General features: G+C 32.6%; 1 protein-coding gene across 3 annotated transcripts; it reads left to right on the top strand.

The window, feature by feature from the left end:
• The first annotated feature begins 474 nt into the window (after positions 1-474).
• Positions 475-22,445, top strand: LOC134282414 (heat shock 70 kDa protein 12A-like). 3 transcript variants are annotated; one of them, XM_062764811.1, is made up of 9 exons: positions 478-705; positions 862-983; positions 1,267-1,308; positions 18,142-18,180; positions 18,855-18,899; positions 18,993-19,283; positions 19,594-19,821; positions 19,953-20,121; positions 20,890-22,445. In XM_062764811.1, the coding sequence occupies exons 2-9, from the start codon at positions 945-947 to the stop codon at positions 21,945-21,947; spliced, it is 1,911 nt and encodes a 636-aa protein (XP_062620795.1). In that variant the 5' UTR covers positions 478-705; positions 862-944; the 3' UTR covers positions 21,948-22,445. The 3 variants fall into 3 exon arrangements, with proteins under 3 accessions (XP_062620798.1, XP_062620795.1, XP_062620797.1); XM_062764814.1 differs by lacking the exon at positions 18,142-18,180 and having other exon boundaries at positions 475-705; XM_062764813.1 differs by lacking the exon at positions 478-705 and having other exon boundaries at positions 806-983.
• The last annotated feature ends 89 nt before the right edge of the window (positions 22,446-22,534 follow it).

Raw genomic sequence — 22,534 nt, 5'->3', positions numbered from 1 at the left:
CCATGAAAACCAAAAAAAAAGACTCTTTCTACTAGCGTATTAAATATGATAATATTAATGATTAAGAATAAATAATGCTGACAGAAAAAAGTGTTATATGAGTAACAAAAAGAGGTTAAATTGCTGCCACGAAACAGAAAATTAGTGTCACTTATTGCTATTCCATATCTTTAAAAATTTTACAACAGTTTTTGAAATAAATTGTATATTGAATTGCTTGTTAAAATTCATGAAGATGTTCCAGAGAAAGTTTTCATCAACTGCAATGATTACATGTAAATACATACTTTATCTAAAGAAATATAATTTAAGTCTGCATATTTAAGAAAATACCACATCAAAAGCTTTGATGTTTTTTTTTAATTTAAAGAGCTTTTTTCCATGTAAAACGTAGTTATGTTATACATGTACACTTCTTTAGAAATACTCAGTTCATATTGACTATCATCACGTTGTCACAAATGTACTAACATAGGTCCATGTCATACACTTTCTCTTCCTAAAAAAAATCCAATATCAAACACTGTCAATGATGAAGTCATCGGTACTCAAAACTATGTATTAAATATGTAATTTCCTAATCCTATTTTTATAGCTCCCTTTTCTCTTTTTGCCTATCGGGCTCTGTATGTTGTGCCGATATCATGTAAAGATTATTTATCCCCATTTCACTTTCTTTGCCGTAGGAAAAATTTTGATTTGAGGGTAAGTCTCTAACAACTTTTAAAAATAAACACATGCAAATGAAAAAGAAACGTTAATCTTTTAACCAATAAAATTTGCTTAATGTATACACAGGTAGAAGCTGTGATGTGTCAGTTCTAGATAATGAAACGGTGTCTATAAATTTATTGCATATAGGATTCAAAACCTGTCTACAACTGATTGATTGGAATCCTTATCGGATATTGAATTAAAAGAGAAATCTAGGATAACTAACGTTTATGATGGGTAACTGTTGCGCAAAAAATAATACACAGACGGTATGTGAATGTTTAGTTGCTTTACAAATGTTATCACATCTGGCAAGAAAACAAAACAGCACGACTTTCTACACTCTCGCTAAGATTTGTGCATAATTTATCGACTTTTAAAGGGAAACTTAAATATATAATAGAACTGCTTTTAGATTATTTAACTGTTGCGGAATAACTGATATCATACAAAAAAGAATGAATATATTTAATATTTAATTTGAGATCATATGAAAGGGACATACACGTTCGATAAATTTATGACAAACATACGCATTTTTTATGTTTGAAGAGAGCAGTCTTGTATCAACACAGAAACGATTATGAAACACAGGTAAGTACTTAATAGCCATTCTCTGTAACCACTTAAACTTCGTTGCCACGCATGGTCACCGATTTTGATGAAACTTCACCCATGCTTAGTACTTGGCACCAGAAACAAATATCAAACAAAATTTCGTTGCTATGTGTCTCGGTTGCTATGGCAACAGCCAGAAAAGTTTGAAAAATCGAGATTTTCAGCCACTTTAAATCTTGACTGTGGCTTAATAAAAACTAGAAAAAGCAAACAAACCATTCTCACAAAAACATGACACCTTGATGTCACTTATACTGTAAAGAAACTGTTTAGAATATATCTCTAAGTAAGTGGTAACCAAGGGTACATTTGGAATACATTTAAAATGCTGAAATCTGCTGAAAAACACTCCGTATTCACTAATGGTAGGTGTTACATGCTCAAACTCAATCAACGACTTAAGAAAAACAATGAAAATGTTTGACCTTAAGTATATAAGTATAAGCAATATTATTCTATAAACAACTTTTATGGTTGCCATGGTAACACAGTGTAACCATGCAAAACCAGTAACTAAGTTTGGGTTAATGCTACTGTCTTGAGGAAAAACATGAAAATTCAAGACTGGCAAATATGCATCATTAGGACCTTGCAACACCAAAACTATAACAAAAATTGGGTATAATTGCTACTTTGTAGTGTTACCATGGAAACAAAGTACCAGTGCTTAAAAGTGAATTATTTTTCGCTGCATTAAGAATTAAATTGCCATTTAATCAAGAAACAAATTAAAGGACTGAGCTTGAATAGTACTTATCTGTTAGAACTGAAGTTGAATATCATATATTGATAAAATTTGATGAATAAAACAACACTGTTGCTATGGTTACCAAGATGGGAAAATGTCCGATTTTTTTAACTTTATATCAATATTAAACCCTGTTTGCCAGCTTCTTGCATCCACTTAGAGATTGGATGATAGTCAAAATTAAAAGTCAAGTAAGCTGTTAATAAATATCTATCATAAAAGTTTTGGGAATCTACGTTTAAGGGTACGTATCCAAGGAAAGAAAATATTTTTCAGGATTTTAAGCATATATTTTCTGCTTATTTCCATAGCAACGCTCTATTTAAAGAATTTAATCTGAATTTTTTTCAAATGGGAAAACTTGGAGCACATAACATCTTATAAAATTGATCATTAGTTATGAGGAAATGTGCTTTTTTTAAAAGATAGGATCAGATTTAAACATACATAGTGTTACTTTGAAGGCTCTCTGTGGTATAAAAACCTTGGCAACCATTGCCAACCAAAATGAAAATCATATTTTGTTCTTGGTATATGTTTCAAGGCTCTTTTTTCTATTATTTGGTCACATTTCATCCTATAATTGCTTTTTATTTTTACGTGTATGGCTTTATAAAATTCAATGAATATTTTTTTTACTTTTGAATACTTTGTTACCATAGTAACGTATGTAATAGTTGATTTACCAAACATGTTTATCATGCATTTGAGACATCTGACCTTCAACTTTTGGAAACAGTCATTGCCAATTATTTGCTTTGTCGCAAATGTTAACTATGGGGCTCTAAACATGTTAAAAAATGCCATTTTTCGAACTTTAAGACATGTTGCCATGGTAACTATAAAACATAGCAACCAATTTTTGCCTGATTTCAGTTTAGGGTATCAATGACTTTTATCATAGAGAGTTTGGAGAAATTCTGAGACTATGCGTGCCACAGCTCCTATATAAAATTTCAAATCATTACAGAGAATGGCTCTTAATATACAACTGTTTATTTCCCAATCTTTTCTGACAAAGAATAACTACTTAGTACGTTAAAAGGTGAAGATAACGAACAGTGATTTTTAAAATACACTAAATACATGTACAAACCAGGTACGCAGACCCCCTGAAAAAAGGGAGTTTGGAGCCTGAAGTCATTATAATATTGTAAATATTAGAAAATTTGAGAGACAAATCAATAAAACAGTGGCTCATTGGTTAGAGTCTAAGTTGCATTAGAGTAAGGTGCGGAGTACAGAGTTGATCTTTACGTCGCGGATGGAATCTCACGGCTGGATATGGAGATTCGTTCTTCGGAATAAACTGTGTAAACTGTACTTCCGTGTCGCAGTCGGTGTTGTAGCGTTAAAGTTCTTTCACTGCGCAATGACCCTGTGTGCCGAGTATGTGTCAAAAATATGCAGCCCTCCAATTACAATTTGCTGTGTCTCAATATGCTTGTTTGTTGTTTGACGTCTCTTTCGAGAATGTTTCACTCATATGGAGACTGTCATTTGTTGGTGGAGCGCTGCAGATTTATACCTATACTCGGCACTCAGGGCCATTGAGCAGTACGGGATCTTTTTCGTATCAATACCTACTTTGACACGGGATCTTGATTAATACGGTTTCATCCTTTCTCATCCGAAGGATAAATATCAACGTTAAGAGGTGAATTCGAACCCACTTATGATCATCTCCTTTCTCGGCGACGCATGAGCAGAGGATCTAATCACTGCCCTATGCGTACAAATGCCTCATTATGAGTGAAGAATTATCGAAAGAGGCGTTAAACAAATAAAACATTTAAAAAGAATAAAGAATCAAGAGGCACTGTTAGCAATGAGCTCACAAAATGACACCCACGTTCCTTGGAACAGATTTACAATGGACATTCCCAGCATTATCCACTTCTCACTTTTTCAGAACAGGGATTTTAAATAACTTAAAACTGATATAGAGAAACAACGCATGAAACAGACTCACATAAAGGACACCCTCCCTCACACACACACACACACACACACACCCTTACGTGTGAAGGGTGTCAAACGGGGACAGGGGTTAAAGACTGTCAAAGTGGGGACTTCTTCATTTTTAATATTTCGGTGACTTTTGACTTAAAATATTAATCACCATGTAACCCTGATGACAAATATAATGAGAACATATCAATATCTTTAATTTTAAGCTGAGCACATTTCACAGCACAAACGGGGACCTATTTCACACTCATTAATATTCACACACCAGTTCTTGTTTTATTGTATCTAAACGGGGACATTTTCCAAAACGTATAAAATCCTCTCTTTTGTGCTCTTTATTCACTCATTACCACCGTTTTCATCACTGATTAAGACCCCTGTCTTCATAGGCACTTGAATGCTTAATATTTTGAATCAAATATGGAAATTACGAACAGTTATTGCATGATGAAAATATATTTTTAATTTTTCTTCTCAAATAATTTTGAAATTAAGGAATCTGTCTTAAATTTATCAATTTGGCATCACTGACCTCTTTGTCGCAGTAGCATGATTAATGGAATTTAAATATGGTGATTGCAACATAGTTTGCAAAATTCAAAGCTACTTGTTTTACATGTAATTTATGATTTTCCAAATTTTTTTATCTCAGAATTAGAGTATTGAACAAGAAAAATGATTGTCATTTGACATACTTACAACTATAAAAAATATAACAAAAGGTCTGAAGGGGGCGCTGATAATACCACTCCAAAAAATGACCAATATCAAAATGAAAAGAAAAATTTATATTGACCTTTTGATAATGGTGAGCTATTGAATATAATCGATAAACACTTAAAAATCAAATCCACTGCATTTACGTATACGCTTCATTACAGAATCGGAGTACGACGACTTCTTTAAAATATTTACATTACATTGCATCTTTGATCAGGTACTTTTATTAAAAAAAACATTAACTAAAAAAATCTTTCAAAGCAAGGACAATTATTCATTTTATGTTTTACGCAGAAAACCGATGATCCGGAATTATTATATCTGTGCAGTATTTTTAATGGCTCAAAATGTTTATGAATACATTTCACTAAAGTCAAATAATTTTATTTTTTATAAGAAATATACAAATGAACTAAATTAACAGAAATAAAAAAAACACAGGAGTTAAATATGTTTTCCACAACCGTTGCTAAAATTATAAAAGAAAATTTACAAGACATTTCAGTTGCGACTGCTGCAAATAGGATACCTTAAACCAAGAAACTTTTTGCAAAATCATCTGATTGCTTGAGATATGTATACTGTACAGTAAGGTTTAGTACAGTAAGGTTCGAGCACCCTCGTCCTCATTATTAAAAACATTATTTCAGAATGTAGACACTTGTGTTGTAGAGTTGCATTTCCCCCATAGCCAACTCCCAACTGCCCCACAGGGAATCGTACTCTAGAGCAGAATTTCCCTCCAAGGGGACTTCACACACCAGAACCAAATTACTCCTTGAAGTTCTCTCTTTCTTAGCTGCAGATCTGTAGCTCTCCGAAAAATATATTGATAGACCGGAGAGCTTCAGTGCCACCCATTATCTTTTGCTTGAATCTAATGAACGGAAGAATTGATTGAGTTCGTATCATGTGAAAACGAATTAATTATTTCATAAATAGTTAGTTTTCTCCTTTTATTTTATACGTCTTCTGATTTTTTCCTCTATAAAAGCTACGCAGTAAAATATGAATAATTCCCTAGAAATCTCTGCGAATGGACTAATCCCCGTGAAATAGTTAAATGATCTAATCCCTGCTTCGGAAGTTAATTCCCCGGTTATCTCTTATCTCTAGATTTTACTTTTGTTTCGGTTCTAATATGTTAAGGGGCTAATCCTCGTGCGTTAGTCCGGAAGCTAATCCCCGGTCATTCGTAATCCTTTATTTTTTTTTTATTACTTTTATATCGGTATAATAACATAGTCAAAAAGTATATAATTGGTGAGTTAGCAAGATTCTAGTTCCCCTTGACCAGGAGTATTTCCCGAGACACAGCCACAATTTTCCGCTGACTAATGAAACCACGCCCTCAAGCGTAGCAACAATCAACACTGCTTAATTTGATGACGTTGATATTATAAAAAAAAAATATTGATTGTGCAGAATTCATGCGCGCAAGGTTCATTATACCACCGCTTGAAAAGTGGGAGGGTATATATAAAAAAAAAATGGTATGCCCGTCCGTCCGTCTGTACGTCCTTCTGTTACGCTTTGGGGTACCCATCTCTTATCTGCAACTCCTCTCATACCATTGAAGGAAATTTAATGCAACTTTCACAGAATCTTTATTACATATTGCCATTGTGACCTCCTATTTTACTTTTTTATCTGACATATATTTGGGATTTTCCAGATCAAAACATGGATACTGCCATTATATTCATATGGGAGGCGGGGGTATTATTTATTGAGCTCATTGCTCACAGTACCTTTAGTTGTACATGTAATATGTTTTTATAGAATATTAAGAATATTATAATGCATAAAGCATGTAGTTAAATGCTACTTTGGCATTTTCACCCTTCGAAATCTTTGGCAACCTTGGCTGCGCATTAGTTGACAATGGTTTTCTTTGAGTGAAAATGATCCTTTAGGCGCGGGTTTGAGACCGTATAAACCGAAGTCCCGTGTCGCAGTAGGTGATGGCACAAAAAAAGATCCCTCACTGCTCAATGACTCTGTTTGCCGAGTGTAGGACAAAGTTTGAAGCTCTCCGCCAAAAAGTGGTGGCTTACGTCTACATATGAGTGAAAAATTCCCCAGAGGAATCAATCAATCAATTTCTTGCAGTATATAATAACAGGTTTGTTATCATGTTAAGGACAGATGATACAAATAAAAACTGATCGTATAGATGGGAATCTTTTCTTGGATCTTTTTTGGTTGTAAATGATAAAAAAAATAAATTTCAAAAATACCTGTACTAAAAAAATTTAATTTACCTAGATGTTCAAATTTCCATCTTTCTGTAACTATCCTTAATTTTCTACACACTTTTTTGTCACCTTAAATCCCAATAATAATTATCTTTCTAATATTTGATAAATGGCTAAAATTTTATTTAGCGTTGGGGGCTAAGTTATGAAAAATTCTTAAACTGTTCTGCGGCCAATAATCTTAAGGATTAACTTTATCACTTCTGGGAAAAAAAATCGTGAACAAGGAGATACTTTTTTGACATATAAAAAGAACACTAATTAATCAGTTGCAAAACTATTCTTCAATTCCATTATCTCTTCATTATACATATTACACACACATTTTAATAACTCGAATCCGCTTATTTCTAGTTCAGTTATTCTTTACTATAAAAGATATCAACTCTAAGGAAAAATTATTTCGAGATAATAAACTCATTTAAAAGAGGAATTATTATACAGTTAAAGTATGACATTAAGGGGGTTAGCAAGATTACAGTTCCCCAGGGTCAGGACCTGGTTGAGGGGAACTGGAACCTTGTTTACTCCATCAATGATATACATTTTATACATACAATTATGCCAACACAAAAATTAAAAAAAAAATACATATTAATGAGGATTTTAGTGTTATGGATAACTGAGAATAAGCTTTTGGGGGCGGAGACTAGTTCATTTGATTAAGCCAGTTCTCCTTGGGCGAAATTCTACTATAGAGCTAGTTTTCCGATGGGTGAGATTATTAGGTGGAAAGACCGATATATTTAAGGAATCACTGTCTAGTTTTGGGAGTATGCCAGGGCATCAACAATAGTGGGAAACATGGGATAATTTGCATAACGGGCGAAGCCCGTTATGCTAAAATTATCCCATGTTTCCCACCATTGTTGATGTCCCTGGTATACTCTCAAAACTAGACAGTGATACCTTATATTTCCATTTCATTGTGAAATAAAATTGTAGACTTAGACATTAAAAATGTAGACATGGATTTAAATTACACGAGGACTACCATGCCAATTTCAATAGTCCTCCCACACTGACGTCAAACACAAAGACAGCCGCACGAGATTTGCATGCGTATTAGGCCTCCTTAGCTGCTGACCTATCGACCTGCCTAATTTACATTCCGGCAGAATTATCAAGAAATAAATTCTCCAAACTTTCAAACAGTTATCACAGAGAAAAAAATTAGAAATGGAAATATTTATGTATTACGTTTGATTATAACCTAAAACTGGAGGACGCATGAATGGATATTAAAGTATATTAGTGAGCTAATCGCGAATCAGTAAAAAAAAAAGATCGTAAAAAATACAGCACAACAGAAAGAATTTGTTAATACTAGTAAATCTTGGGAATAAATAAAAAAATATCTTAATCATATAGGGGAACTGTGTGTATAAAAATACACAATACAATAGGGGACATTTGTGTATGAAAAAACTACAACACAAAAGGGGACATATTTTGTGGATAAAAATGCACAATACAATAGGCGACATTTGTGTATAAAAAAACTACAACACAATAGGGAACATATTTTGTGTATAAAAGTACACAATACAATAGGGGACATTTGTGTATAAAAATACACAATACAATAGGGGACATATTTTGTGTATAAAAATACACAATACAATAGGGGACATTTGTGTATAAAAACCTACAACACAATAGGGGACATATTTTGTGTATAAAAATCTACAATACAATAGGGGACATTTGTGTATAAAAATTCACAATACAATAGGGGACATTGTGGCTATAAATGATCACTATACAAAAGTAGATATTCCTGTATATAACATGTAAATACAAAAAAAAATGTGAATGACGTATGTATATACATGTACCTTAGGCTTATCAAAATACAAGGAGCATGTTTATGAATTATTCTAAAACCTCAATGGAGGAGAATTGAGTAAAAATACGGAGTGTTTTTTAAAAGGTAGCAATTATAAAATTTAAAGATGCCGAAAAGCTATTCTCTGATAACATTTACTTTTGATTCTGTTTTGTTTTGTTCGGATGAAAGCTTGAAATTGAGTTTGAATTTTGTTTAGGAATTAAATACAGTTAATGTGGAACTCCCATCCACACCTCATCAAACCTCCAAGCGCATAAATCAATGTTAAAGTGAAGTAATAATTACATCGACAGTAGTGTACTCATTCTTAAAAGTATATGCATGAAACAATTTGAAAAGAAACAATATATTATGCTGCCAAGATATTATTTACTTCCTTTAAATGACCATCCGACATTTTTGATAGAAAAAGTATGTCATCAGTAGTTTTTATGTCTTAATGTACAAGTGCTTTGTATCTTTTAATCGAGCTAAAATATCAAATATCTTAGTGTTGAATTGTACGATACACATATTATATTTCCAAATTAACAAAATCTGTTTTCAGAATTTATATATACCCCCCAACCCCGTCGAAATTACTAGATCTGCCTATGGAAGAGAACAAATTCATCTTCATAGTATATATATTGAAAATTTAAGATCTTGAAAGAAGACAATTTAAAAAAAAAACATCTTTTAAGAGTTTATATATGTTATAAAAGTTATTTGAATGATTGGAAACTTAATTCGTTGCACGCGACGTCATTATACGTTCTTACTGAATAACGACGATACCGATTTGAAATTTTGACTTTAAGGTCATATGCAACATACTTTGAACTTTATTGAGCTCTTCCCTGGAGGTGAATTCTACTAGATGATGGACATGTGTGCAATACTTTAAAATTTTATATAATTATGGATTTGCACACCTCTTCTAAAACTAATTTTGAAAAAGAATCTGTAAATTCACTAAATTGTGTTGTGTAATTTTTGTATATACTTTTCTTTGAATAATGTAAAAATTTTCATAATTTGTTATCTTTCAAAAACCCTGGTAATGCATGCTGATTTTTTGTCTATAAACATCTGATGACACTATAATCTTAAATTTAAAATATCTTGAAAAATTATCAGCAGGTAAGGTACCTTGCGTATGTCTTTAAGGACCCTTTTTTCGTAAAAGCAGTCAAATGATTAAAAATTTTTCTTCATTGTTCTTAACGCCTTATTCCTTTCTCTCTTTCGACTGTTATCAAACGTAAGCATTGTACTACATGTATATGTCCATGCATAACAACTTCCACGTACCGACGTACCGGGAGTGGACTGCTACTTATTCTGTGTATTATAAAAATATGATTTTTTTTTATATTTTTAATTTGAAAATACTAGTAGCAGATATAATGGTTGTACGAATATTTACAATGGTAACTGGTTAATTATAGATAAAGGATCCTTTTAATTAATCAGATTTATTGTAAATACTCTATATAAGCTAACTTTATGAATCGCACAGGTTTCATATAGTATATAGGTTTTTTTTCAATATATTGTCTTCACACACTTCGAATTCTAAGGGGTATGATCAGATCGCTGTGGCATATAGACAGCATAAAATTAAGGAATCACTGTCTAGTTAGTATAGTATGCCAGGGCATCAACAATAGTGGGAAACATGGGATAAGGATGTATTCACTTTGACAAAAGAATTGACCTATAGGAGAGAACAATTTTCCGGAAAAAGTGACATTTAGAAATTAATCTTAATTTGTTGTTTTCTAACGTATATATGTCTAATTTTTTCAAATTTGTATTTAATACCTAAAATTTATTATTTATAACTTTACAATAAACATCCAAAGTTGGTCGAAACATCATTTTGTCCGTTGAAGCGTTGATTTTTGCATGAATTTTGGCCTAGAAGTCCTTCAGGGCAGGCCTGCCCCTAAGTAAAATTGTGATATTTTGATAGGTTTGTATGTAAGGAATAATTTAAGATAGGATTTGTTTAGGGGCACCCCTGCCCTAGGGTAGAAATTCAGAAAAAAAACTACAAAAAATAAGGAAACCTGATTTTGATAATCTTCTTCAAATTTATATATTTTAATATTATAGTCAGACTAGCTCAGTTGATATTACCGCTGTGTTTTACACCATGCAAACTAACATTTTAAAGTCGGGGGTTCGAATCCACCGGGTTCCACACTTTTTAAAGTTTTAGATTTTCGCCTTTTCAAAGACTATTTTAATATTTTTTATAGACTGGTGTATTTTCCTTCGATTATCTATCGTTTATGCATGCCCATTCTTGATATATAAGAAACACTAAAGAGATATCAAATCGTAAAAATCCACTATACAGTTGTCAGTCAGGCGGAACAAACCTCAATATAAGCACACTTTCTCCAAGGACAAGAATAACTAACTCTGTGTTACTCAATTCAGGTATTCTTGGCAGCATTGAGCTGCGATGAATGTCAATTGTAAATATTCCTTATAATTTAATTAAATTGATTTGGCTACATATATCAGTAACTGTACTCCCTCGGATTTGATTTAGGCATATATAATTTGCACATATTAATGGGATGTTTAATTATATTCACGGATAAAACAGCCTAGACATAAAGAAAAGAATTTCAGAGGCAGTAAACATTACCATTATGCAGATTGAGAAGTTAAAACAAATACCAATTATTACATTTTGAGATAACAAACTCAGGAAATCAATGAAAGGGTTCCTCCTACTTCTACTCGCTGAAAAAAAAAATTAGGAAAAAACAAATTGTAAGATGTATTCAGCCTAATGTCATTAATCAGAACGGAAATCGACAAGGTTTTTGTAGAGAAAAAAACCAAGCCCGGTCCTATAGGTCAAATCCCTATTTATAATGAAGCGATCCTTTGCATAACGGGCGAAGCCCATTATGCATAAATTATCCCATGTTTCCTAGACAGTGATTCCTTATATTTCCATTTCATTGTGAAAATAAAATTGTAGATTTAGACTTAAATAAAATGCAGACATAGATTTAAATTACACGAGGATTCCCATCCCAATTTCAATAGCCATCGGTCACTGAAGTCAAAAACAACAGCAGCCGCACGAGATTTTCATGCAAATTTGGTCTCCTTAGCGTTAGACTCGCAGACAGATGCGCACGAGATTTGAATGCATATTACGCCTCCTTAGCTCCTGACCTATAGACCTGCCTAACTTACATAACGGTATAATTACCAAGGAATTAACTCCGTTAAGTTTCAAAGAGTTATCACAGAGAGAAAAATTAGAAATGGAAATATTGCAGCATAACCCCCCTTCCTTCTCTTCAACATCACATTAAACATTTCGTTTTCATGAAGCGAGGCATTTGTTGATATTTTTTTTGGATTCCTTCCAGTGTCTCTCCCCTTCAGAAATCTCAGACTGTCGAAGCTGAATTTTTAAATTTTATTGTTGTTAATAGCCCTCCTGTGATCATCAAAAATTTCGACTATTTATACTTTCAATTTGGTTTTGCAAGATAATTTGGTCCAACGCACTTTGTGCAGATGTCACCAGTCCTACATTTGAACGAGAGTTTTTAAAGATATATCTTTTTTTGCAGTTGAGGTAAAAAAAATTGGAAGAATGAATTCAGAACTAAGCGCTGCTTTTTGTCCAGGCAATAAATATACAGTTTTCACAATGAATGGGACTGTAGCTCTCCAGTTTGTCAAAATATTTTTTCGGATAACTACCGTTCTGCAGCTAGTTTTTGCCACACTACTATTACAAGGCACATTGTAGGAATCTCATGCATGTATATGGATATGTCTACTATCCTTAGCTATGCAAATAACAGCTTAGAAATAAAATGGTAAAAACACTGAAAGCTATAACTTTCCAACCCCAACCTCGCTCTTATCCCCCCCACCCCCCACCCCAATGCATGACAACGTTCAATTCTGGTGAAATTTATATTTACAGGAAATTCTTTAATTAACTATGCGAATTATACTAAAGCATTTTTATCTAAATGAGTATTATTTTGTCACGAAATCAAGAATTATGTTTAAGCTTTAAGAAAATCAACCCTACTGCAAATATCAAACATAATATAAACAATATTATTTCAATTTATCGGCTTAACCCCTGCGAAATGATATTCATGATTTTAAGAACCTTTATGAGTTGTTCATAATTGTTCATGAATGATTCTTAAAAGATTCTTAACAGGTTCATAAAAGTAGTTCATGAATAAAATTCATGAAAACATTCATAATTCATGGTTCATGAACAAATGATGAACAAATATGAATATTGGTAATTTTCAGTTTAAAGAAAAAAACTTAATAGTTCAAGGTAATGAATTTTCATGAAGACTAAAAATGTAAAAATAATTGTCACAAACGATCGCCAGAAAACACTCATTGCTCCCATAATACAACTTTTGTATGCAGATGCAATTGTTGAACAAGCCCCTGATTTAATCAAAAACATGCTTTTGTTTTGATTTTGAAAATACTGGATCAGAGCCGAGTAGGGGAACATAAGAGGTTAAAATCACTATTTTCTACGCTATGTAATTGATAACTTAGATTCTTCAGGATAATAAATCTCTGTTATGAACTCTCTAGAAGGGAGATTGTAATTAAATTATGATCGTAATTTAAAAAACACTGCATCAATATTGACAGCATTTTTTTCTCATATTGAATTACTAATGTTTCTTCATCATTTAAATTGGCCAACTATATTAATATTGTGCTTTAAATTATCTCATTTTCACGATACAACTTTGTTCGACCGAATTTTCTCTATTTGTCAAACTTTTAACAAGTTGTAAGAAAATGAAACAGACTTACAGTATGGGAAAAATTCATTATCTTCGTAAAAACGTATCATAAATTTATTGACAACTAAAAAATTATATCTCTTGTCCGTACTGTACCGTACCATTCTTGGGTCGAAAAGCTTTATATTTTGATGCAGTTATAAAGTCACATTTTTCTGTCTATCGTGTGTAAATGATACAGGACAGGCTGCATGGTTGTGAAGAAGCTATGACATGAACCACATTCGTATTTTGTAGTCTATTCTCCTATACATTTTCATAGCTCAGGGTACTCAGTTTGAGGGCGAGTGGTTCTAAGAGATATTCGTTGTCCTCTGATATGGAGGCGTCCATACTTGAATACGAAACTATGGCTCTACAGGTATAATGTAAAAAAAAATCCAATTCAGTAGATGATATAACTTATATTAATTTTAAAAAAAATAATTTCAGTGAAAAATCATTCAGATAGTGTTTGTTATTTTTTGTTTAACAAAAATCTTGGTAATTCGAAACTATTTCTTAATTAGCTCTGCATGACACTTTTTAAAAGGCGCAAACTTTGAAACGCGCGAGACGTTGGAAAGTGAATCGGTAGAGTGGGAGGATTATTAGCATAGATCTAGTCATTCTTTGTCAACCTTTGAAGAAAATAACAGAATACGAAGAAAGAATATCCAGAGGATCAATTTACTTCATGACTGCAGATATTAGTGGTGAGTTACAAAAAAATAAAGGCAATCGCTGAATCTGTGAGATATTTGTCAAGATGTTACTGTCTATTTGTAAGAGTTCAGTTATGTCCTTTTTAATGAAAATTTTGTCAGACTTTGTTATGAGTAAGAATTCAACCAAATTACGTTACATTTAATAATTAATGATTGAAACATTCATCCTGTTCACCTATAACATCTTGAACATGGCGGGCAAGGGAAACAGGCTAAACTCCCGCTCGGAATGCTTTAAAATATGGCAGTGCCTATGATGCAGAATTAAATGAAACAAAAATGCAAAAAAAAAAAAAAAATTAAGTCTTAAGTTTTCACATTTATGAGCATTTTCAGAAAATCTTTGTTCTTGTAGGGAAAAGAGAAGCAGTTCACAGATAATGTTGATGAGTTGAGATCAAAAGATTAAAAAACTCTGGCTGCCAAAAAAAAAAAGAATATAAAAAATCCAGGCTCTTGAAGAAAAGCAAAAAAAAGGAAAGAAAATATGAATCGTAATCGATCAAAGGATCCAAGTGATGAAATTCTGAAAATTCCACAGGGAAAGCCCAAAAGATTTTTTTTTATTTGACCACCTCTGCTCAAAATCCTTGAAAGCCCTTTTAGCTGATGCCCTAATTACTGTACACACTTTTCTGCCAGATAGTGAGACTTGGATTAAAAATCATTCCATTTTAGGCATAAACTTTGAAATACGCTGAATAAGGAACCCACTTTCCTCTTGACCAAGTAAGGTTAAGGATTCTGCAAAGAGTCGCGTTTGAATTGAAATTTTTCATAATTTTACTAGGAATGAACTACATGATTTATTTATTATCGTTATCACTTTTCAGAGTTGTTTACTTGAACAAAGATTTTAATTTGTTACCATGATTGGAAAACAAAAATTTTGTGAAATCTTTCAAGATGCTATTAAAATATTTTCTTTTACAGTTTTTCATTTGCATAACTTATTACATTTTTGTTTACAAAAAGCAAGAACATTCATGAATAGTTCATGAACATTCCTAAATAACTTTTACAAATTATTCATGAATAGTTCATGAAAATGCATTGAACCTATTAATATCATTCATGAACTTTTCTTGAAAGTTCAAGAATATATTCATGAACTTTTCTTGAAAGTTCAAGAATTATTCTTGAGCATTTTGCAGGCATTTAAAAAATCCAAGTTTGTTCATGAACAACAAATAGTTCTTGAATATTCTTGAACTTGGTTTCATGAATAAAATCCATGAAATCATGAGTGTCCAATTTTAACTTCATGGGATCTTCATGAATAATTCATGAGCTGATTCAAGAATATAATTCATGAACTTTTCTTAAAAGTTCAAGAATTATTCTTGATCATTTCAGGGGTAGTCCTCCACTTTTTTGCGAAGAAATACATTATGTGGACATTGAAAATAGGGTTTACGGTTTTATTGGGGATTAGCCCCATTTTAATATTAGCCCCCCTCCCCCCCAGTTTGATTTGCTTTCGACGCCTATGAATTATGCTGAATGTATCGTGACTGCTTATCGTCAATCATCAAACTGCAATATTGCGTGGTTTATAACGTGCAAACTGCCCCAAGTTATGTTAGAATTATCGAATTATTCGAATAACATAAGTTTAAATAACCTTCATTCCTTATAAAAAATTATAGGCTCCATTAAGAAACTTAATTTACATGCGTAAATACTAAGTCAATCGTACATCTATAATCCAGATGTTCCAATGACACGAATGTTTGTCAGACTGGCTGATGATCATGCCCTAGTAACGTAAAATAATATATGTAACTTTAACATTTAAAAAAAATACGGACTTAAAAATAAGAAAAAGAATATATCTCAAGGTAATGTTTGTTTCAGGAAAGGTCACGTGACACGTTTTTCACTATACTACCGGGGACACGTGTGTAACCCCCAAGTACGAACCTTCGCTAATGATGAAAAGTTCACACTAACACACATCTTTTAATCCTAACTAACCGGGGACATTTTTTCAACATGTTAAAAAATGGAATTTTTCGGCTTTTTGGGGTAATTAGACATCCCTGATTTCGAATTTGGCGCTATTTCAAATCGAAGACAACCGGGGACGTCCCCGGTTGGAAGGTCGTCCCCGGTTGGAAGGTGTGTAAACAAACAAATGTCCCCGTTTGATACCCTTCACGCACGCACACACCCTCACACACACCCTCACACACACACACACACCCACACACACACCCTCTCACATACCTTCCCTCACACACAACGCATCCTTACCCTCACACCATAACAAAATAAAAAAAAAATTAACGCAGATATTGTAAAATCCGATGATTTCATTGATCAAGTGACGGACAAGAGACACTCTTTATTTAAAGAGTTGCACAAAATCACTCCTGAAAGTCGATTATTGTGAAAAAAGTGGTGGGGAAAAGGCTACGTATTACGTTATTGGTTATCTAACAACAAAACATTTATGTTAAACGTGATGATTTTAACTTTTTAAACATCAACTTTTTTTTTCTTATGCAGCAATATATCCATATCATCTGCATACATGGTTTATATATCTGAGTTGATTCGTTACGCAAGAGCATACTCTATGTAAGAACAATTTCTAAAAGCGAAAAGGTATTTACAAACAAGTTTTTGAAACAAGAATATCAACAGTCTCGTTTAAAGTCATCATTTCGTAAGTTCTATGGTCGATGCAATGACCTTGTCAGCAAATACAATCTATAGTTAAGTGAAATGCTGACTTATGTTTTTCATACTTATTGTTTGGCCATTATACATTTATACGCACTGAATTGTCGACGGAATTTTCCTTTCTTTACCGATTATGACAAGGAGCACATGGCCGATGTGACTGCATGCCCGACAGGGGATGCCCACTCCTCCAAGGCACCTTAATCCTACTGATGTTTTGGAGGTCCGTGTTTTTTCTGCTCCAATTTTGTATTTTTAATTGAATTTTGATATTGAACACTGTTCAATAAATCCATGTATTTCATAGTATAAGCATATGTTTAACAAAAATGTCAATAACCCACAAACTTGAAAATATTTTTTTTTGTTTTACGGCATCACTGTATATACAAGCAGGCCCATTGAAATTACATTTTCATCCCGAATCTTATTCCAGTTAAAGAACACCCCTTATCGGTAAAAATTGAATATCCTCCCTAAATCTTTATGGTTTTGGTCAGTATTTTTCTAAAACATATGCAATGTAGATCAGTCAAGACAAACGATTTCTTTTTTTATACAGACAACAAATAACAAATTAAAGCGATTAAGCTTTAACACTCTCTTTGTAATGTAGCCTGTTTGGAGATATTTTTAGACAACATATATAGTGTATACATATGAGAGAAACATCATTATAGTTTAGGGTAAATCGAGAATTTCCATTTTTCTTCTTGGTCTCATGATTTGGATAATTACATGTAATTGAAGATAATATCAGAATACACATTTAATGCATGTTTACACCTCGATAATATTTTTCACGGAGTTATAATATTTCGCGGAATTAGATATTTAGATTTAAACCGATCGTACAAAAATAACGTTGATTTCTTGGATTGCCATACTTTAAGCACACTGTTAAATTTCTGTGGAAAAGTTTGACTGCATAATAAACCAATCTGGAAAAATGCACGTCTACAGTATTATAGTTTACCTTTAAAAGTACATGCATATGAAGAGGAAATGTATTTAGGAAATGTAGAAGTCTCTTTTATTTCAGTCTCCTGCTTCCAATTCACATGTTTATACTGAAATCCAAGTAAGTTAGGACCCAGTAACCTTTCTTGTAGAGGACCGAAACGAATGCTTTAATATCTTATTAAAATCAATGTCTTACGCATGATATACAGTTTTGCTATATAAAGATTCTCTTGTCCTCTCCATATTTATCAGAGACCTCATATGTTAATTAATCATTCATTAATGTATTGATAGTTATATATCTAATATGAAGATCTAAAAGACATTTAGAATACAAGCATGGATGAAAAGCATGTTTCATACGCACAGTGCGTTCTCTGCATTAGATTTGTTTTCAATTTTATGTCTTAATGGTCTAGTCTATATAGTATATACATGAACTTTAACAGATAATATTGATAAAAATACCATCTAATTCAAATCAGCGTGATTGTGCTTTGAAATGACTTTGAATAATCAGACACACGTAAAGACGAGTTTAAATTAAAAGTATTATGATTTCATCTCTTTTTTGAAGCCACTATAGTGTTTTATTCCTAGCATTTTGTAGTGGTTTATTTTGTACCCAAGGCATTTAAAAACATACTGCTCTATCTATCTTTATAATGCCAACTCTGTGAGACTATACTAATACTTACTTTACCCTAAATGTACTGCAATGTGTGCATTTGATCCGCCTATAAATTCTTGGTGAATTCGAACTTATTTTTATGCACGCTATCGTCTTTGTAGAAACAAGAAGAAATTTATGATGACATCTTAGAGACAAATGTGAAAGTGAGTGACATTCTTTCAAACGAGAGTATTGACATTTATCCAAATCATCAAAATAGGAATCGGATTAAAATTATTTGATTTTATAAATTTCAGATTCCAAGTTTGTGCAAATACTCAGTAACGGCAGCCATTGACTTCGGTACAAAATACAGTGGCTATGCATTCGCATTGAATAGGTCAGATACCACAATAAAACTACCAACATGGTCATCTGGCACAGCAATGACAACTAAAGCACCTACGACAGTCTTATTTAAACCAGATAAGACCTTCTTCAAGTTTGGATATGATGCCATTGCATACATGCAGGAAAATCCGTATGAAGAGGATCTTGACAAATTTTATTTCTTCCAAGATTTTAAAATGTGTTTGTATCAAGCAGAGGTATGATCTTAGGTCCTTGCAATCTCTTACCAGATAATAAAAGCATGAAGAATATCCCAGAATCATAAAAAAGAAAACCTCAATGACAATAAAAGTTTACAAGAGTAAGGAAGAACCACATTTGCAAAGCATTTAGATTAATTGATATATTCTGTTTATATTTCTTTGGGAATAATATAAATCTGTGTTAGCCCTGTCAATTTCTTTTTGTTTTATCTATCCTTTTACTATACAATAACAACTTTCGCAAAGTATCTTGTTTTGAATCTTTTTTTTTTTTTCTACCAGTTGAATTAATTTCTTTTTCCAGGAACTATCACTGGAAACTAAAATTCCAGATGTTACGGGTCGGAAAACATTGTCGGCAATAGCAGTTTTCTCCAGTGTAATAAAATTTTTCTACGATCATCTGATTTCAAACTTTGACAACCGTTTTGGTGAATCGTCTTTTGAGATGAGTGATATATTTTGGGTGATAACCGTACCTGCCATATGGAGCCTGAAGGCTAAATACTTCATGAGAGAAGCTGCTGCAAAAGTATGCACTTAATTTCTCATTTTACCTCTTATCATATGAATACATGTAAGTGTACACACGTCTTGAAGTTGTAGAACTGCATTTGTTCCATTGATTTGTATAATTAACGATTTTCCAAAACTATTTGATAGGCTGGTATACCGGTCAATCAAATGGCAATAGCACTAGAACCGGAAGCAGCCAGCGTGTTATGTCGTACAATTGAAGTGTACGTCTCATCGAATGATGGAAGTGGAGGTGTAACAAAATGTTTTGATACGATACCAGAAAAGTCTACCTATCTTGTCGTAGATATGGGAGGTAAATTATACCGGTATACAGTTTAATCGTCCGATATTTTTGAAAGCTTTTTGATCATTTTTAGCAGGGCTGCTGAAAGCAAAGTCCTGGCTGTAGGCATCATGATCGACTGTCTTACTATAAATAGCACAGTAAACAATAAACCAAACAGCATCAAAGCAGACGCTCTCGATAAACAAAATAGTCCCATTGTGAGACGACATTCAAACAAAATTTTTAACAACCTAATCGTTGGAAAAGTTAATGATCAATATTTTTGTTTGAGAATTAAACTGAAGGAGAAATTAGATATTAGCTTTATTGGGATCATCGTGATATATCAATTTGCTATTTTCAATAGCGCGGACTTTTTATAAAATCTTATTTAAAATCATCACACATCTTAATTATTGTCTGGACTGTCACTTTTAATTACTGGTATATGGGATATTGGTTTAGATCATAATCATACAAACTCTATCTGTTAAAAATCAATGGCCAAAACGAAAAAAATAAATATATAGTAATTTAGGATCAGACAATATAATAGAGTAATTAAAGCCCGACTTTCAGTTCTTTCAATACTTCGATTTTTAATGTTGATGGCAGAAAATGAACATGTTGTGCATTTATGTTCTTTACATAATGGCAACTCAAATAAATACATAGGTAAGATAAATGAAAAATGCATTTATTTTTTTGGAATTTACCTGCATTTATTCAGGTACTTTTTGAGACTCGACGTTGCACATTTAAATTATATACTAGTAAAATGTTTTTGCTGTATAGGTGGTACGGTAGACATAACTCTTCATCAAGTCCTTGAAGGAGGAGGCCTCCTCGAACTTCACAAAGCTAGCGGTGGGGACTACGGTGGAAACCAGGTCAATAACAGATTTATAAAATTTATTGAAGAATTATTCGGAAACAATGTTTTGGAAATGGTCAAACAAAAATACCCCTCAGACTGGGTGGAATTTCTTACTGATTTTGAAATCAAAAAGAGAGCAACAACCAAATCAGAAGATCAAGAAAAGGTTGTTTTGAGAATTCCTGTTTCATTCGTTGAGGAATACAAAACATTGATGAAACATGACATCCACGAAAAGATAAAATCCCTCGGCTATGAAGGAGAAGTTGAAGTAAAGAAAGATAAATTGTGCATGAAATGGAAACTTTTTAAGTCCTTCTTCGAATTTTCTTTACAGGGGATTAAAACCTGTATTGAAAACATACTGAAATATGGGGGCAATATAGATTCCATACTGTTTGTTGGAGGGTTTGCCGAATCACCCTATATTATCCGAATGCTCAGGGAGCATTTCAAAAACTTCAAGGTTCTTGTGCCAGAAGAGCCATCTCTTGTTGTTTTGAGAGGAGCTTTATTATTTGGGTTCGATCCAACTATAATTAAAACAAGAATTTGTCGTTACACGTATGGTTTTGCCAATCAACGACCATTCATTGAAGGGAAAGATAAAATGGAAAAGAAAACAAAGCACGGTAAACGATTTTACTGTGATGATGCTTTTGATAAGCATGTAGAAATAGGAGAGATGCTTCGTTTCGGGAAATTTCAAGAACCGAAAGATTACCACCCACTAAAAGATGAACAAGTATTGATTATGCTCGAACTATATGCCTCAACTGAAAAGGATCCAAAATACGTCGACGATCCATCTTGTCACCTAGTTGGTGTAATGGAAATTGAGTTAACACCACGAAAACCGGGAGAAGATGGTACGGTGGTAGTTCGTGTCAATTTTAGTGGAACTGAATTGGAGATAGAAGCACGTGAAAAAAGAACTGGAAATATTACTCGAGCAACATGCAATTTCTTAGGATAACTGCAGAGTTATCTTTGAATATATATCGGTTCTGTCTCAAATTTATATCATTTGTTTCAGATTCAAAATTAGTTGTCTTGAAGGAGATTTTTTTGTGCTGGAAATGAAACCAATTTATAGTACTTTTTCAAGTTTTGCCCTTTTGAAGAACATTGAACATCAGAACTTTGGGTGGCGATTTGTACTATTTTTTGTTGTATATTTTTACCTATTCTTTTTTTTTTTAAAGGCATTTTAAAGATGCTGTAAATATTAAATATTACCAATTCTAACTCATATATTGAATGATATTTATCAGAAAATAATTACTCTGATCTTGCCTTCAACAAATTCACTAATATTTTTTCTTCAAATATGTTTTTCCATGAACTATATTCGATTGATATTCGACTGATCATTTTTTTGTGAATCATAGTATTGTTCATGATAAAAAAAGACAATATTATTGACTCTTTTATATAATTTATATTTGTGTTATATGGATTAAAAGAAAATCATCAAAGCAACGATTCGTGTTTTTTTAATGAATTATGATTATCTTCAAGTTCTTTGCCAGGAAAAGAAACTTGTTTGACTTGTTGACCTGC

This window comes from Saccostrea cucullata, unplaced genomic scaffold (assembly GCF_032062105.1).
Source record: "Saccostrea cucullata isolate Sc308-1 unplaced genomic scaffold, CSIRO_AGI_Scuc_v1 ctg312, whole genome shotgun sequence".
Taxonomy (NCBI): domain Eukaryota; kingdom Metazoa; phylum Mollusca; class Bivalvia; order Ostreida; family Ostreidae; genus Saccostrea; species Saccostrea cuccullata.
Note: the sequence above shows the minus strand (reverse complement) of the source record. Positions and strands in the feature narration are given on the sequence as shown.

Excerpts from the sequence above, each read along its gene's own strand:
- LOC134282414 (XM_062764811.1), top strand. The coding sequence starts at position 945 with ATGATGGGTAACTGTTGCGCAAAAAATAATACACAGACG. Across the intron at positions 984-1,266 it reads CAAAAAATAATACACAGACG|AGAGCAGTCTTGTATCAACA; the intron begins GTATGTGAATGT and ends TTATGTTTGAAG. Across the intron at positions 20,122-20,889 it reads TCTTGTCGTAGATATGGGAG|GTGGTACGGTAGACATAACT; the intron begins GTAAATTATACC and ends TTTGCTGTATAG.